Source organism: Lutra lutra, chromosome 16 (genome assembly GCF_902655055.1).
Source record: "Lutra lutra chromosome 16, mLutLut1.2, whole genome shotgun sequence".
Lineage (NCBI taxonomy): Eukaryota > Metazoa > Chordata > Mammalia > Carnivora > Mustelidae > Lutra > Lutra lutra.
Window position 1 is genome coordinate 16,466,659 of NC_062293.1, and position 19,906 is coordinate 16,486,564.

At 36.7% G+C, this 19,906-nt stretch overlaps 1 protein-coding gene across 1 annotated transcript in view; it reads right to left on the reverse strand.

Annotated features, from left to right (window-relative positions):
* EFCAB13 (EF-hand calcium binding domain 13) overlaps positions 1–19,906 on the reverse strand; it is a 136,794-nt gene that overhangs the window by 85,367 nt on the left and 31,521 nt on the right. Inside the window, 3 exon segments of the mRNA XM_047707365.1 lie at positions 9,148–9,178; positions 9,180–9,217; positions 14,358–14,501. Of these exon segments, the coding sequence (XP_047563321.1) occupies positions 9,148–9,178; positions 9,180–9,217; positions 14,358–14,501 (213 nt within the window).

Here is a 19,906-nt window from a genome sequence, read left to right on the forward strand (position 1 = left end):
AACAAGAGGTAGTACCAATTGACAGGGACCTAATTAGTATGGATAGAAGTAAGATGTCAGAAGTAGAGTTCAGAATAATGATTATAAAATACTAGCTGGGTTTCAAAAAAGCATAGAAGACACTAGAGAATCCCTTTCTGGAGAAATAAAATCTTATCAAGTCAAAATCAAAACAGATGTTAATAAGATGCAATAAAAAATCGAGGCTCTAGCTGCTAGAATAAATGAGGCAGAACAGAGAATTAGTGATATAGAAGACCAAATGTTGGAGAATAAGGAAGCTGAGAAAGAGATAAACAACTACTCGATCACAATGGGAGAATTCAAGAGAGAAGTGATACGATCAGGTGAAAGAGTATTAGAATATTTAAGCTCCCATAAGAGGAGGAAGGGGGGGCCAGAAGGTATGTTGGAACAACTTATAGCAGGGAACTTCCCTAATCTGGGGATGGAAGCAGGCATTCAGGAGGCAAAGATAATACCTCTCAAAAATCAATACCTCGACATATAATAGTGAAGCTTGCAAAGAGACAAAGAGAAAATCCTGAAAGCAGCTCAGGACAAGAGGTCCATAACCTACAAAGGTAGGAACATTAGGCTGGCAGCAGACATATCCACAGAGACATAGTAGGCCACAAAGGACTGGAATAATTCAGGGTGCTAAATAATAAAAATATGCAGCTAAGAATACTTGATCCAGGGGGGAAGAAGTAAGATGGAGGATAAGTAGGAGACTGAAATATCATCAGGTCCCAGGAGTTCAGCTAGATAGTTATCAAATCATTATGAACACCTATACAAACTCAACAGGAGATAGAAGAGAAGAGCAGCAATTCTAGGAACAGAAAATCGACCACTTTCCAGAAAGTAGGACACGCAGAGAAGTGAATGAAAAGCAACAGGAAGAAAGACCACAGGGGGAGGAGCTGGCTCACGGCAAGTGAGAGAGCAGCAGAGCACAAAATTGGAACTTTTAGAAGTCTGCTCCACTGAGGGAGGTCACTCCAGAGGCTAAGAGGGGGGTGGAGCCCTCACGGGGACAGTGTGGTGTCAGGATCCCCAGGATCACAGAAAGACCAGGGGTGCCTGAGTGTGGCAGAACTCCTGGGTATTGGAGCAGGGAAGCCAGCTATAGAGACAGAGCCCAGGAGTGCGCTCTCAGCTCAGTGTTACCTTAAACCGTGATCCAAGGTACAGTCGGGCCAATGCTCTTCAAGCAGGGACTCCACAAGTGGAGGTTTCCAAGAGAGCCCCTCCTTCCTCCGCTGGGAGGAGCAGCGCAGGAGCATGCAGCAGGAAATTGCTGGGTTTGGAGAGTCCAAACGGGGCCATGCACCAGAGATAGAAACTCTCAGTCACAGGCTGGGTGAGCCTGAAGTAGGGTCAGAGACCAGGGAGATGGGATTGATTGACTGCTTTTCTCTGAGGGCACACTGAGGAGTGGGGCCCTGAGCTCTTGGTTCCTATGGGCCAGAGATTTGGAGGCTGCCATCTTCATTCCCATCCTCCAAAGCTGTAAGAAAAGCATTCAGGGGACAAAAGCTACTGAGAGTGAACCCAAGCAGATCACTTAGCCTGGCCACCTGTAAGGACAGTGCAATTCCGCCTCAGGCAAAGACATTTGAGAAACACTGCAACAGGCCCATCCCCCAGAAGATCAGCAAGAATATCCAGCCAAGACCAAGTTCACCGATCCATGAGAACTGCAGAACTCCTGAGTTAGGGGGAAGCAACAAAAATTCATGGTTTTTATCTCATGATCCTTTAGTCTTTCAAAGCTAAATTTTTTTAATTTTATTTTTTTCTCACTCTATTTTTTTAACCCTTCTTATTTCCTATTTTAACATTTTTAAACTATTTTATCTTATCAGTACCTTTTAAAAAAATCTTTTTAAGTTTTCATTGTTATAGTCATATTTTATCCCTTCATTTTATTTAACCTTATTTTTTGTATACATATAGGCTTTTTTTCTTTAGAATTTTGGGATACAATTTCTTCTAACAGATCAAAATATACCCTGAATCTAGTGCATGACTTTGTTTTAGTCCCCAGCCTGATCACATTCTCTCTTCTTTTTCTAACCAACTTATCAATTCCATTTTTATAATCTTTTCAAATTTTCATCTTTACAGTAATATTCCATCTCTTCATTGTGTTTACCCTTATTTTTGTGTATACATATTTTTTTCTTTAAAATTTTGGGAGGTAGTTTCTTCTAAGAGACCAGAATACACCCAAAATCAAGTGGGTGGCTCTGTTCTATTCACCAGTCTAATATATATATATTTTTTATTTCTAATTTTTTAATTTTTAATTTTTTCCCCTTTTCATCTCAACCTGGTTTTGGGTCTCTTCTGATTTGGTTAAAAAATAAAAAATAAAAAAACTCACCACAAAAAAAAGAACCAGAGGCAGTACCGACATCTAGGGCCTAATCAATACGGGCATGAGTAATATGTCAGAACTAGAGTTCAGAATGATGATGATCAAGGTGCTAGCTGGGCTTGGAAAATATTAGAGAATCCCTTTCTGGGGAAACAAAACCCATTTCTGAAGAAATAAAAGAAGTAAAATCTAATCAAGTTGAAATTTAAAAAGCTATAAGTGAGGTACAATAAAAAATGGAGGCTCTTACTGCTAGGATAAATGAGTCAGAAGAGAGAATTAGTGATATAGAAGATCAAATGATGGAGAATAAAGAAGCTGAGCAAAAGAGAGACAACTACTAGACCACGAGGGGAGAATTCAAGAGATAAGTGATACCACAAGACAAAACAATATTAGAATATTTCGGATGCCAGAAGAAGAAGAAGAAAGAGAAAGAGAGGCAGAAGGTATATTGGAGCAAATTACAGCAGAGAATTTCTGTAACATGGCAACGGGAAAAAGCATCAAAATCCAGGAGGCACAGAGACCCACCTCCAAATCAATAAAAATAGGTCCACACCCTGCCATTTAATAGTAAAACTTACAAGTCTTAGTGACAAAGAGAAAATCCTGAAAGCAACTCAGGACAAGAGGTCTGTAACCTACAATAACAGAAATATTAGATTGTCAGCAGAACTATCCACAGAGACCTGGCAGGTCAGAAAGGACTGGCATGATATATTCAGAGCACTAAATGGGAAAAATATGTAGCCAATAATACTATATATAGCTAGACAGTCACTGAAAATAGACGGAGAGATAAAAAGCTTCCAGAACAAACAAAAACTAAAAGAATTTGCAAACACCAAACCAGCCCTACAAGAAATACTGAAAGGAGTCTTCTAAGCAAAGAGAAAGCCTAAAAGTAACAGACCAGAAAGGAATAGGGACAATATATAGTAACAGTCACCTTACAAGCAATACAATGGCAATAAATTCATATCTTTCAATAGTTACCCTGAATGTAAATGGACTAAATGCCCCAATCAGACACAGGGTAACAGAACGGATAAAAAAAACAAAACCCATCAATACACTGTCTACAAGAAACTCATTTTAGACCCAAAGACACCTCCAGATTTAAAGTGAGAGGATGGAAAACCATTTACCATGCTAACGGACATCAAATGAAAGCTGAGATGGCAATCCTTATATCAGATAAATTAGATTTTAAGCCAAAGACTATAATAAGAGATGAGGAAAGACACTATATCATTCTTAAAGTGTCTGTCCAACAAGAAGATCTAACAATTTTAAATATCTATATCCCTAACATGGAAACAGACAATGATATAAACCAATTAATAACAAAATCAAAGAAACACATTGACAATAATACAATAATAGGGGCGCCTGGGTGGCTCAGTGGGTTAAGCCACTGCTTTCGGCTCAGGTCATGATCTCGGGGTCCTGGGATCGAGTCCCGCATCGGGCTCTCTGCTCAGCAGGGAGCCTGCTTCTCTCTCTCTCTGCCTGCCCCTCTGTCTACTTGTGATCTCTCTGTGTTGAATAAATTTTTTAAAAAATCTTTAAAAAAAATACAATAATAGTAGGGGACTTTAACACCCACCTCACCAAAATGGACAGATCATCTAAGCAAATGATCAACAAGGAAATAAAGGCCTTAAATGACACACTGGACCAGATGGACATCACAGATATATTCAGAACATTCCATCCCAAAGCAACAGAATACACATTCTTCTCTAGTGCACATGAAACATTCTCCAGATCACATCCTGGGTCACAAATCAGGTCTCAACTGTTATCAAAAGATTGGGATATTTCCCTGCATATTTTCAGACCACAATACTCTGAAACTAGAATTCAATCACAAGAGGAAACTTAGAAAGAACTCAAATACATAGAGGCTAAAGAGCATCCTACTAAAGAATGAATGGGTCAACCAGGAAATTAAAGAAGAATTTTTTAAAACTTCATGGAAACAAATGAAAATGAAAACACAACTGTTCAAAATCTTTGGGAAACAGCAAAGGCTGTCCTGAGAGGAAAGTATATAGCAATACAAGCCTTTCTAAAGAAACAAGAAAGGTCTCAAGTACACAACCTAATCCTACACCTAAAGTAGCTGGAGAAAGAATAGCAAAGAAAAGCCTAAACCCAGCAGGGGAAGAGAAATCATAAAGATCAGAGCAGAAATCAATGAAATTGAAACCAAAAGAACAGTAACAAATCAACAAAACTGGGAGCTGGTTCTTTGAAAGAATTAATAAGATTGATAAACCCCTGGCCAGACTTATCAAAAAGAAGAGAAAGGACCCAAATAAATAAAATCATGAATGAAAGAGGAGAGATCACAACCAACACCAAAGAAATAGAAACAATTATAAGAACATATTATGAGCAACTCTACTCCAACAAATTTGACAATCTGGAAGAAATGGATGCATTCCTAGAGACATATAAACTACCAAAACTGAACCAGGAAGAAATAGAAAACATGAACCAGTAAGGAGATTGAAGCAGTCAGCAAAAATCTCCCAGCAAACAAGAGCCCAGGACCAGACGGCTTCCCAGGCGACTTCTACCAAACACTTAAAGAATTGATACCTATTCTCCTGAAACTGCTCCAAAAAATAGAAATGGAAGGAAAGCTAACAAACTCATTTTTTAGTCCAGCATTGCCTTGATCCCAAAACCAGACAAAGACCCCATCAAAAAGGAGAATTACAGACCAATATACTTGATTAATACGGATGCAAAAATTCTCACCAAAATACTAGCCAATAGATTCCAACACTACATTAAAAGGACTATTCACAATAACGAGGTGGGATTCATTCCTGGGCTGCAAGGTTGGTTCAACATCTGGAAATCAATCAATGTGATACAATACATTAATAAAAGAAAGAACAAGAACCATATGATACTCTCAATAGATGCTGAAAAGGCATTTGAAAAGTACAGCATCCTTTCTTGATAAAACTCCTCAAAGTGTAGGGATAGAGGGTACATACCTCAATATCATCAAAGCCATCTATGAAAAACCCACAGTGAATATCATTTTCAATGGGGAAAAATGAGAGCTTTTCTCCTAAGGTCAAGAACACGGCAGGGATGTCCACTATCACCACTGCTATTCAACATAGTACCAGAAGTTCTAGCCTCAGCAATCAGACAACAAAAAGAAATTAAATGCATCCAAATTGGCAAAGAAGTAAAACTCTCACTCTTTGCAGATGATATGATATTTTATGTGGAAAACCCAAAAGACTCCATTCCAAAACTGCTAGAACTCATAACGGGAATTTAGTAAAGTGTCAGGATATAAAATCAGTGCACAGAAATCAGCTGCATCTCCATACACCAACAGCAAGACAGAACAAAGAGAAATTAAGGGGTCAATCCCATTTACAATTGCACCCAAAACCATAAGATGCCTAGGAAGAAACCTAACCAAAGAGGCAACAAATCTGTACTCAGAAAACTATAAAGTAGTCATGAAAGAAATTGAGGAATACACAAAGAAATGGAAAAATGTTCCATGTTCATGGATTGCAAGAACAAATATTGTGAAAATGTCTATGCTACATAAAGCAATCTACACATTTAATGCAATTCCTATCAAAATACCATTAATTTTCTTAAAAAAATGGAACAAATAATCCTAAAATTTATATGGAGACAGAAAGACCAGGAACAGCCAGAGGAATGTTGAAAAAGAAAGCCAAAGCTGGTGGCATCACAATTCTGGACTTCAAGCTCTATTACAAAGCTGTAATCATCAAGACGTATGATACTGGCACAAAAACAGACACATAGATCACTGGAACAGAACAGAGACCCAGACATGGACCCTCAACTCTATGGTCAACTAATCTTTGACAAAGCAGGAAAGAATGTCCAATGGAAAAAAAAAAAAAAAAAACAGTCTCTTCAACAAATGGTGTTGAGAAAATTGGACAGCCACATATAGAAGAATGAAACTGGACCATTTCCTTACACCACACACAAAAATAGAATCAAAATGGATGAAAGACCTCAATGTGAGACAGGAATCCAAAATCCTTGAGGAGAACACAGACAGCAACCTCTTCGACCTCAGCTGCAGCACCTTCTTCCTAGGAACATCGCCAAAGTTAAGGGAAGCAAGGGCAAAAATGAACTATTGAGACTTCATCAAGATCAAAAGCTTTTGCACAGCAAAGAACACCATTAACAAAACCAAAAGACAACTGACAGAATGGAAGAAGATATTCTCAAATGACATATCAGATAGAGGGCTAGTACCCAAAATCTATGAAGAACTTATCAAACTCAACACCCAAAGAACAAATAATCCAATCAAGTAATGGGCAGAGGACATGAACAGACATTTCTGCAAAGAAGACATCTGGGTGGCCAACAGACACATGAAAAAGTGCTCCACATCACTCGGCATCAGGAAAATACAAATCAAAACCACAATGAGATATCACCTCACACCAGTCAGAATGGCTAAAATTAACAAGTCAGGAAATGACAGATGTTGGCAAGGATGCGGAGAAAGGGGAACCCTCCTACACTGTTGGTGGGAATGCAAGCTGGGGCAGCCACTCTGGAAAACAGCATGGAGGTTCCTCAAAAATTTAAAATAGAGGTACCCTACGACCCAGCAATCGCACTACTGAGTATTTACCCTAAAGATACAAATGTAGTGATCCAAAGGGGCACGTGCACCCAAGTGTTTATAGCAGCAATGTCCACAATAGCCAAACTATGGTAAGAACCTAGATGTCCATCAACCGATGAATGAATAAAGAAAATGTGGTGTATATATATTCAATGGGATACTATGCAGCCATCAAAGGAAATGAAATCTTGCCATCTGCAATAACATGGATGGAGCTAGAGGGTATTACGCTTAGTGAAATAAGTCAATCAGAGAAAGACAATTATATGATCTAATATGAGGCAGGGCGGGGGTTATGGGGGGTGGCAAGGGAAAAAATGAAACAAGATGGGATCAGGAGAGAGACAAACCATAAGAGACTCTTAATCTTACAAAACAAACTGAAAGTTGCTGGGGGGTGGGGGGTAGGGATTGGGTGGCTGGATTATGGACATTGGGGAGGGTGTGTGCTATAGTCAGTGCTGTGAAATGTGTAGGACTGATCATTCACAGACCTGTACCCCTGGGGCAAATAATACATTATATGTTAATAAAAATAATTTAATAAAAATAATCAAGTATATAAGGGTGCCTGGGTGAGTAAGTCAATTAAGCATTTGTTGGACTCTTGATTTCACCTCAGGTCATGATCTCAGGGTCATGAGACTGAGCCCCACATTGGGCTCCATGCTGGGTATGTAGGCTGCTTAGGATTCTCTCTCTCTTCCTCTGCCCTCCCCTGCATCTCCCTTTTAAATTAAATAAATGAATAAACAAATAAATATATTTAAGACCAAGCAAATAAATAAAAAAGACAATTATTAATTCAAAGAGGGAAAAATTTCTGAGGAAAATAAAAGTAACCACAAGATACTATATAGCTCAGCTATGAACAGTGTTCACATAAACCTACTAGCATAAATTCTGGATTAAAACTTAATCAAACTACCATGTAACTATATTGGGAGTGTGGATAGGTATGGGAAGAGTAAGTGGATATGGTGGAGACAAGGAAGATAAAACAGCTAAATTCTTATTTTTCATAATTAGGAAGTTTACTACATCTACCACAAATTTTAAAAATCAACAAGTAAAATTACAACATGTTTTTTTATTGTCATGAAGACAAATGTCAAGTAATTGTCTAAAATATTTAAAATGTTTGCCTCTGGAGAAGCTGAGGAAAGGAACAGATCAGAGACTGTTTTATTTGCAGTAAACTTATTACAACTGTATAATCCTTAAAATTATATACATAGATAATCTTGGTCAAGGAATGACAAGATGTGCAATAGGAAGAGATTTTAAAAAGTACTTAAGAAAAACTGAACTAAATCATGAATGATAGTGAAGAATATACTAAAAATGTTTAACTATCAGTATCAGGATGTTCAAATGACCCAAGATTTGCAAATTAAATATCTTTTTTCAGTGTTACTATTTTGTTTTAAAGTTTTGTGTTAAAAAATACTAAGGGAGGGGCGCCTGGGTGGCTCAGTGGGTTAAGCCGCTGCCTTCGGCTCAGGTCATGATCTCAGGGTCCTGGGATCGAGTCCCGCATCGGGCTCTCTGCTCAGCAGGGAACCTGCTTCCCTCTCTCTCTCTCTGCCTGCCTCTCTGTCTACTTGTGATCTCTCTCTGTCAAATAAATAAATAATAAATAATCTTTAAAAAAAATACTAAGGGAAAGATAAAAGTAGAAAATTAAGAGATATTTATGTAACCAATTTTATTTTTTTTATTTTTTTTATATTTTATTTATTTATTTGACAGACAGAGATCACAAGTAGGCAGAGAGGCAGGCAGAGAGAGAGGAGGAAGCAGGCTCCCTGCTGAGCAGAGAGCCCGATGCGGGGCTTGATCCCAGAACCCTGGGATCATGACCTGAGTCGAAGGCAGAGGCTTTAACCCACTGAGCCATCCAGGCGCCCCTGTAACCAATTTTAATTAGGTATACTTAGGATATTAAACTTTACCTCCCTAATTTAAGAGAGCAATGGTTTCAGAGAAGGCTTTAAAACTCGTATGATAAACCTATCAATGAAGGTTTAATTTAAAGACAGTAATTTATAAACAAAGCTTATCATAGCAACAAGAGCTCACTTACAACAACCCTCATACTGGTGCTGTAGTTCATCAAAGTAAATATAATATCTCTATATCAACCCTGTGGTTACCTGTAATAGAAAGAATAAGTTCAAACATTGTCTTTCTTTTTTTGAACATAAATATTACTTCCATCCTATTCTAATATGAAAATAACACGGAGATGTGTGGAATGCAGAGTGGAGGGCCAGCTATTATAGGTTTTGAATAATAACTGGAATTGTGAATTAATAATTCAGTACACATTGAAATGTAAGACGAAGACCATTATTTTCTTTTCTCCTTAATAAGAGTTTCCCGTCAAAAGAAATTAGTCACCTTTTAAGCCTGAAAGCTAGGTAATCAGGATAATATTTTAATAAAACACTTTTTCTGAGAATTTACCATAGGTAGAATTTCAAGTTTTAATTCTTGTCTTCCTCACTAGATCATGAGCTCTTCAAGAGCAGAGAAGGTGTCATTTGTTTCCCCAATGCCTGGCAAAGTATCTACTTCCCAACACTTAAAAATTATTTTTTTAAGACTTTATTTATTTATTCATGAGAGACAGAGAGGCAGACAGAGAGAGAGAGGCAGAGGGAGAAACAGGCTCCCTGCAGAGCAGGGAGCCCAATGCGGGACTCGATCCTATGACCCTGAGACCATAACCTGAGCCAAAGGCAGATGCTTAACCAACTCAGCCACCCAGGTACCCTTAAAATTATTTTTGAATGAATAAAATAAACTGAAGGCTGTAAAGAATAATGCAATGTCCACATTGTGGATAGCAGAAAATCATTTATTTAGCATCTTCTATGTGTCTGGCACTCATAAGTATAGTTTCCTATCATTCCTGCCCTTGCCTTTGTCTAAGACCATTTTCCTTCTTAGATAGTATATGACAGAGTATGGGTTCAGAGGCAGTGACCTTAAATATGTCATTCCAATTGCGCACAGAGGTAGAAAATGCTTTTCCCAATAGTTCTTGCCTCCAAATGTTTGACTTTGCTTGACATCCAAGGTGAAAAAGACCAGGAGCTGACTTCCCTACCTATAAAAACACTAGGTTTATTCTTCCGTGTATGCATAAGAAATCAACTGCTCAATTACATGCATAAGCAAAGACCCTGAAAAAAAACGCAAGCTTTTAATGTGCCTTTTGAGTCAAAGAAGAATTATACACAATATAGTTTTGGTGTTGGGTAGGTTTGATTCATTCTGATTTTTGAAAATTGGTAAGCTGCATCAGGTGCAGGCCTTTAAATTACTGCAAAGCAAGGTAAGTATTTGACCCAATCGAAGAATTGCTAGACCATTGATGCTAAGTTGTCTTCTGATTAGGAACTGTTTCTTACACTTCGGTTTTTTTACTTCCTTGGTATTAATCTCATTCTCTTCTTGATTTTGGTACTAACACCCCCCTTAGTCTCCACAGGGAATTCCTGGCACTTACTGTAGATTGAGTCCATGTCCTAAGTTCTTAGATCATAGCTTAAGTCCTAAAATAATTCAAGGCTTCAGCCCTCAAACTCTTGAATTTGATGAGTGAAAAGTATTCTGTTGGACTATATATAAATTAATCCAATGGAGAAGGACATATTGTCTATATCCACTCTCCACTTAAAAAAACTCCCTTATCTCGGAAAGAGGTTCAGTATCAACCAGTGAGAATGCAGTAGTTAACTATAGATTCACTAGCTCTTGCTCAAAATTATTTCTTGCTTCTATACAAAAATAGATCTATCACAAACCTCCCAACAATATTATCTATTTAAATAGTCCCTGGTGGCCAAAGAAGCATTACAGAATCTGAAATTACTATTTTGGCTCCTATCTGGTTTATCAGAACCTTAATGATAATTCCTAGTTAAGACTGAGGCAATCAGTATAGTTATAGACACAATTTATTTTCATAAGGTAAGTTCAAAACAGCTCCCATTCTCATATACATACTTCAGGGGGAAATTCAACCTAGAAAATATAAATATCTAGTGTGGAAAAAAAATATCCTAATCATCAAGGTCATATTCAGGGCAACATTACTTTGAAGGTGTTAAGTGACTATTAATACTATATTTCCACAATCTTCACAACAGCTCCACAATATTAAAAACCTCGTCTATCAAAAAAATACACTAGTCACTACTTTTCACCCAGTTAAATTATCAGATTACTAATCACCATGAGAGAAAAAAAACTACTGCACCAAAATATCCTATTTCAAAAACAAAACTACCTGACACTCCCAGAACTCTCACCAAGTTATTTCCCATATTTCTCTTGCCATATCTTAATGAAGCAAATGCTTGTTGGACTTCCTTGCAAATTCCAATGGCGTAATTCTTTCCTCTCATTGTGAATACTCATAAAGATGAACATATTCTCCACATATCATTATTACTCAAAAAAACCAAAGCAAATACAAAAACAAGAAGTTAAAACAGTATCTAAAACAGGGTGTTATGCCTTCTACTAGTTATATCACTCCTTACTTCAAAATTCTGTTACAGAAGAATGCATATCTCCTACCTAGGTAATCCAAGAATTCTGGCATTCTGGGATCTTTGGCATTCTTTCCTTTAATATTTAAGTTAAATAGTTCAGACCCCAGACCATACATGATATGAACATAAATCAGTACTCCCTCCAAACTTTGAGGATTCCTGAGTGTTTTATACTCTCGCAATTGATGTGTATTTCTTCTACTCCCCTGGACTCTCGATCCCACTTACATCATCATATTCTATAGGTGCTATAAATCTCTCCACCCCAAGCCTACCTAACACAGAACCTACAGATCTTTCTCCTTTAAATCCCCACCAACACTACTAACACAAGGCTATTGTATATAACCAACTTTTACTAGATAACTTGCAATTAATGGGAGTAAGGGAGTTCTTTATAGTACAAAAAGCAACATCAAACTATTGTCCCGAGGTCTATAGTTACTCTCTACTGATTGCAGGACCCCCAATCCACTCCTAGCTGCCCTCAATCTTCTTCCTCCAGCTGCCAATTAGCCACTATGGTAATCTAAATTCCTTTTGTTTACTTACATAGAGTACTTTACCTTACCTTTTTGCTCAAACTAGGTGTCTCCCAATAGGCTTTAACTTCCATAATCAAACAAACCTATTAAAATGATTTTCCTAGTGAAAAGACAAGGACCTTCCCTGTGAGGAATTTTATCTTAGGTCACAACCAACTTATCAAAATGACATAGTGAAGAAATCTTGTTCTCTCTGGTTAGAGGAGATGGAGTAAAGGGTGAGACTTATTAACTCATTCAACATGTATTTGTTGAGCAGTTAATATGTACCATAAGCACTGTACTAATAGGTACTGAGGATACAATAATGAGCAAAAAGTAGACATGATATCTGCTTTCCTGGTGCTCTTATTTGAGATACAGATCTTAATAAAACAATAAGAAATAAAAATTGCAATTGTGGTTAGGCCTATGAGAGTGATATGAGAATCTGAGCTCAATAGAGAAGTCATGGAAACATCCCAAAAGAGTTGAGTTTAAATCTAAGGTAGAAGTAGGAATTAACTAGGAGGAGCAGAATGTTCCAGGGAAAGAAAAGAACACATGCAAAGGCTATGGCAGGAGAAGGCATGGCAAACAACCGAAACTCTGTAAGCAAACTGTGTAAACACAGTAAGCAAAGCAGAATGTGGTCTGCGACAAAGCTGGAGACCTACTGTAAAGGCCAGATATTGCAAACCCTTGACCACAACATTAAAAGGTTCTTCTTTCCAAGAAGTATTTTTAGATTTTGTGTAGGGAGGTAACATGATGAGATGTGTATTTTTTAAAAAGAAGATTATTCTGACTATAATGCAAAGGGGGAAAGACCAGATATGGGTGGACTTGAGCCCTAAAGACTATTTAATAATATGGCTTGATTAATCTTTAAAATCCATATTTTATGGATATCTTCATTCCTCAGAACATCCCTCCACTTATGTCTACCAACCCAGAACCCACCATAAATGACTACCTGGTAAAATCCATGTAGCCTGGGGTGCCTGGGTGACTCAGTCAGTTAAACGACCAACTGTTGATTTTGACTCAGGTCATGATTTCAGGGTTGTGAGATTGAGTCCCATGTCAGGCTCTATGCTGGGTGTGGAGTCTGCTTAAGATTCTCTGTCTGCCCCTCTGATTCTTCTCCCTCTCAAAAAAAAAAAAAAAAAAAAGAAAAAGAAAAAGAAAGGAAGAAAGATAGAAAAGAAAAGGAAAGGAAAGAAAAAAAGAAATCCATGCAGCCTGGTTCTATTTCACACCACATTTCAGCAACCAAAGGTACCCTATAAAGCTACCACTAACAAATGACAAAAACCAGTGGAAGCCCATTGAAAGGATGTCATGTCTGATTATTTTTCTGCCATATTTATACAAACTATTCCCTCAGTGTAAAATATCTTTCTCATTTTTCATTACCACCTTCAACCAATTAACCCCTACTGATCCTTCAAGATTTAGATCAGATATAACATCCTTTGATAATCTTTCCCTGGTGCTTTCAGGATACATTTGCAGCCTATCTACATTCTATAATAGTATTTGCTATACATTATAATTCTCATTTTACTTGACTCCTTCCACACTAGAATGTGAGGTCCTTTGGAATAAAAAGTGTGTTCTATTCATCTGTGTATCACCTAGCACAGTTCCAAGCACAGTAGATATTAAATGACTAAATGAATGGATAATCAAAGAATCAATAATTTATCAGTCCACTATTATCAGCCACCCCCTCATGACATGTAAAGATGTACTACAAAACATCTGCTAAATATATTTGTAATGTTTAAAAGATATCTACATTTTGCAGAGTAACTGAATAACATAGGAAGATTATGTAATCAAAGCTATCTAAAAAAAATTTTAAATTCAAGAAATTTAGGTCTCCTAACTTGTGAAACCAATGCCCTTCACACTACAGAAACTATCTCTACACAGACAAGAAATAACTACTGGAAAAGAGAGTTAAATTTGAAAAGAAAATAAATCCATTTTTCTCTTGGATTTTTACCAAACATACCAAAATACAATTTTAGAAATTTCTCATTTAATTTTCCTAGGCTATCTCTTACCATAAAACATCAGTAAGCAGTGATGATGGCAAAAAGGCAAGAATCAAGAATAAAAAGGAGAAATAAAGGGTAAATCTGAAAATTGATATCCAAGGAAGATATATACACATATTAATTCAAATAACTCACTGTCTATACTAGCATGTTTTATCACTTCCTGAAAAGTTTCAGGGATTACAGGGATATCCATGCTATCCAAAACAGCAGCCAGTTCTTCAGTGGCAACTCGACCACTTTTTATCCTACAGAAAATCTTCAAGGCATTCTGGAATGCTGCAAAAATGCAATAAAAAAAGAAATTATTTTACCATAAGAACCAACAGCTTTTCTTGGAGGAGCTAATTTTGTGTCAATAATCTACCACAGGAAAATAACATGGGCATAGGGTTTTCTAAAATTTTACTTGCAGGTAGGCATTTGCTCAATTCTGACATTCTTTGTAAAAAATACAATTTTTGCTATTATCACTAGTGATATGATATTAGCAATAATAGCTGGCATTTACTGAATGTTATTTATATGTTGAGCATTGTGCTAAAATCTATGAGCATTGTGCTAAAAGGTATGGGTTCTCTCATTATAGCATATTCACCTCTTAGTTAAAACTTTTAACTGAAATAATTTCTTACCAGCGGTGTAATCTATAATAGCAGGGCAGCTTAAACCAAAATTTGAAAGCATCATTAATTGCTTAAAAATGTCATTTAGAAAAAATAGTATAAGAGGAGAATGGAATAGATCACAAAATTTCTCTCTAGATTTTTTATCATATTACAAAGAATTGAGCAGTGGTTTAACCACTACTGAAAGAACTTCTGTTTCTCCACAGAAACTTCATTTTCAAAAAAAAAAAGAGAGAGAGAAAGAAAGAGACTTCATTTTCTTATGCTAACATAAGTTCAAAAGTACTGGAAAGAACACAGAGAGAATTTTTCCTACACAAATGTCTTTCTTAAAACCTAAACAGATTGATACCTGGTCCTAATGCTGAATTTAAGTGCCCCTCAGAACACTGCATCCCTCAATTTAATTTGATAAGGAAACACAATTCCCATAATCAATTCCAGAGAGCAAACCACTTTATAGTCAGACCACATTTCTTGGAATTCAGGCTATAACAAGCATAATGATCCAAAAGGTTTTAGATTTGCACAGGAGGAAGAACTGGGCATTATTCATTTATTCAACTAGTAGTTATTGATCAAGAGAGCAAAAGTGGCAGAGGAAGGATGACTGAGAATCCTCTCCTCCATAAAAGCAATGAGAACACTGGCAAAAGTTGTCAGAATCAACTTTTCCCAAAAACTCTTGATATAAATCAAAGGATTACAGCAATCCAAAGAGTGTTTTTTCAAGAAAAATGGCTAAATCTCAGTAATAGTGAACTTTGTGGCATTTTAACTTGTCATATTCCCGTATCATCATCCCAGCTTCCCAGGAATATTTAAAACTGAGAGCCTATAATCATGCTGAAAAACAGGAGCCTGGCAGCCAATGGGAAAGAATGAGGTTAAATTTCTTCAAAGCCCCATTCCCTAAGAACTGTCATTATTAGACCTGTTTGGTGGTTCTGTGGAAGACCCTACTTGCAAAACTGTCCTTATTTTACCTGACTCAAAGCTTGCCCAGTGCAGAGTCTTTTCCCTGGGAGTACTCATTAAAAACAATCAGAGGCAATTAGTTAACATTATGACTGCCTGAAGTGGTAGGTAACCGTTGGAACAAGCACCGGGTGTTATATGTAAGTGATGAATCACTAAATTTCCCTCCTGAAGCCAATATTACATTAGATGTTAACTAATTAGGATTTAAATAAAACTTGAAACAACAACACAAAGACAGATTCTGAAGCCCTGGTTTTCAATGCTACTGCTACTCTTCCAATAGCATACTGATTTTTAAAAGTCAAATAAACCCACAACTGTACAAAGAATAAAGATAAAAGCAACATAAATTTCCCATCCAGGCATGCAAAAATAATGTATTTTGATTAATATCCTACTTGGATACCTTTCTATATCTCTTTACACACATCGATGACTGTGAACATTTCACCCAAATAAAACAGTAGATATAGTCTACTATCTTTCCACTCAGAAATTTCTAAGTCAATAAAAGCAGCTGGAGCAAACAAAAGGCTAGCAAACAGCTTAAAAGGAAAATCTGGGAAATGAGATGTCCATAGAGGCTTTTGAAAAGTGCCAACATATTCCTGAACATGTAGATGGCCATCCATCTATGGCACACATGGATAGGGCCATACCCAGGAAAACCTGAACAGGTCCTGAACTCTCACCTCTGGCTTACCTTGAGGATACACATAAGCAGGAAGTGAAGGCTAAGAAAGAGTTGAAAACTATCTGAGTGTGGAAGGCATGCCCCAGTGCATGCACATAGTCCCTCTGGTTCTCTTCTACCTAATAATTGACAACTAATTTTGCCTTATAAAGACATCATAAAGATACAGGCACACATATAAATATAAACTATAATACAAAAATAAATATATATAAAATATAAAAATATTAAAAAGTTATATTCATTGTGAAATTGTTTATAATACTAAGATAATTAGAACAATTAAATATTCAATAATAAAGGACTAGTTAAATAAATCATAGTATATCTGCATTCTTCGGATACCATGCAGCTATTAAAAAGTAATAAGCTGACCTACACCAACTGGCATGGAAAATCTTCCAAGACATATTATTCAGTTCAAAAAAAAAATCATGCTAGACAATAATGTATTTGGCATGATCCCTTTGTCTTCAAGTAGAAGATAATTCTATTTTTCCTTCTATTTTCTTGGGTCTCTTTATTCCTAACTGTATGCTTGATTTTTTCACTTGCCTCTGTAAGATTTAGGTCCTCTTATTCTCCTCTGCCTAGTAACTGATAACTCATTTTGTCTTACAAAATATATAAGTATGTATACATACATATAGATTCATAATTGCACATAAAAAGATTCTAAAGTCAACATTAAATTAATCTAAGAAGGATTAAAGAGGGTCTTTTACATATTTTTTATATTTTGCTTGGATATTTTATAAAAATAGCATATTCAAGGATTAGGCATATTGTTTTAAGAGGTGAAAAAGAAACTTGGGACTTTCTTAGTCTCAAAACATTTGACAGTAAACAAAAATAAGGTCAAAATAGCAATCTGGGACTTGAAAAACAAAGGAATACATGGCAACTAAACTTTGGCTTGAAAAGTAGGCAGCACTTAGGAAACCAAACATACATATAAATCTATAGTCAAGAAAAAACTTGGTTTTCAAGATGACATAGGAGAACCAGGAGAAACCCAATACTATAGGAGTTAAGCAAAATGTCAAGTAGGAAGTAAGGATTAACAAAAGAAAAGCAAGCCAAGCATTATATCTATATTGTTAATTGCTGCATATAGTAGGCATTTAATAACATTTATTACATTAAGGGATACATAAACATTAAAGTTTTTCTAGCCTTTTGCTTGCTTATCCAGTTATATGAAGACTATCACATTCATACATCCTTGATTCTAAGAAAATACAGTGAGGTTGACTACAAAAATATGTAATCCCAAGGACTGATTATAGGAACTTGATCTTGCCTAATGGAAAAACCAAGGAACTGGTTTTTGTTGAGTTGTGTTGTGTTGTGTTGTGTTTTAAACCAAGGAACAGTTAAAATTAGGTCATGAACACTATCAGACGGAAGCACCGTTTCTAACACTAACATAAATAGTTCTTCCTATCACGTTCTTTGCAATTTATATGTAGTATAAACTAAAAGTTGTTAGGATATCCATCAGTATATGAAATTTTGGGAGAGAAATATAAGCAGTGCAGAGGGTACTGTTAAGCTATAGAAGAAAACAGACATTTTGAGACTTCAAAGAGAAAAAAAGAAAAACACACATGAACAAAGGTGTGGAAATAAAAATGAAATTGGTAATATTTTTGATTAACTGGAGCATGGGGTTCTTCCCTGGAAAAGACCCTACAGAGAAAGGAGGAATGGCAAGCAAAATTATGAAGAGGTGAGGACGCCAGGCATATGAGTTTGGACTTCATTCATTTAATCATAGAAAGAACATCTAAATTTTTGAGCAGCAAAATGACATGACAAAAATCACATTAAGAAAACTAATCTATTCCTGGGCTGCAATGTTGGTTCAACATCCACAAATCAATCAATGTGATATGATACATTAATAAAAGAAAGAACAAGAACCATATGATACTCTCAATAGATGCTGAAAAGGCATTCGAAAAGTACAGCATCCTTTCTTGATCAAAACTCTTCACAGTGTAGGGATAGAGGGTACATTCCTTAATATCATCAAAGCCATCGATGAAAAACCCACAGCGAATATCATTCTCAATGGGAAAAAAAATGAGAGCTTTTCCCCTAAGGTCAAGAACATGGCAAAGCCTCTGCCTTTGGCTCAGGTCATGATCCCAGGGTCCTGGGATCGAGCCCCACATCGGGCTCTCTGCTCAGCAGGGAGCCTGCTTCCTCCTGCCTCTCTGCCTACTTGTGATCTCTGTCTGTCAAATAAACAAATAAAATCTTTTTTTAAAAAAGGGGGGGTGTGCCTGGGTGGGTCAGTGGGTTAAAGAACACGGCAGGGATGTCCACTATCACCACTGCTGTTCAACATAGTACTACAAGTCCTAGTCTCAGCAATCAGACAACAAAAAGAAATTAAAGGCATCTGAATTGGCAAAGAAGTCATCAAACTCTTACTCTTTGCAGATGATATGATACTTTATGTGGAAAACCCAAAAGACTTCACCCTAAAACTGCTAGAATTCATACAGGAATTTAATAAAGTGTCGGGATATAAAATCAGTGCACTGAAATCAGTTGCATTTCTATACACCAAAAAGACAGAAGAAAGAGAAATTAAGGAGTCAATCCCATTTATAATTGCACCCAAAACCATAAGATACCTAGGAATAAACCTAACCAAAGAGACAACGAATCTGTACTCAGAAAACTATAAAGTACTCATGAAAGAAACTGAGGAATACACAAAGAAATGGAAAAATGTTCCATGTTCATGGATTGCAAGAACAAATATTGTGAAAATGTCTATGCTTCCTAAAGCAATCTACACATTTAATGCAATTCCTATCAAAACAACCATCAATTTTCTTCAAAGAAATGGAACAAATAATCCTAAAATTTATATGGAGTCAGAAAGTCCAGGAATAGCCAGAGGAATGTTGAAAAAGAAAGCCAAAGCTGGTGGCATCACAATTGGAATTGGTGGAAATCACTTCAAGCTCTATTACAAAGCTGTAGTCATCAATCAAGACAGTATGGTACTGACACAAAATCAAACACATAGATCACTGGAATAGAACAGCGAGCCCAGACACGGATCCTTTCAACTCAATGGTCAACTAACCTTCAACAAAGCAGGAAAGAATGTCCAATGGAAAAAAGTCTCTTCAACAAATGGTGTTGAGAAAATTGGACAGCCACAGGTAAAAGAATGAAACTGGGCCATTTCCTTACACCACACACGAAAATAGACTCAAAATGGATGAAAGACCTCAGTGTGAGACAGGAATCCATCAAAATCCTTGAGGAGAACAAAGGCAGCAACCTCTTCGACCTCAGCTGCAGCAACTTCTTCCTAGAAACATCACCAAAGGCAAGGGAAGCAAGGCCAAAAA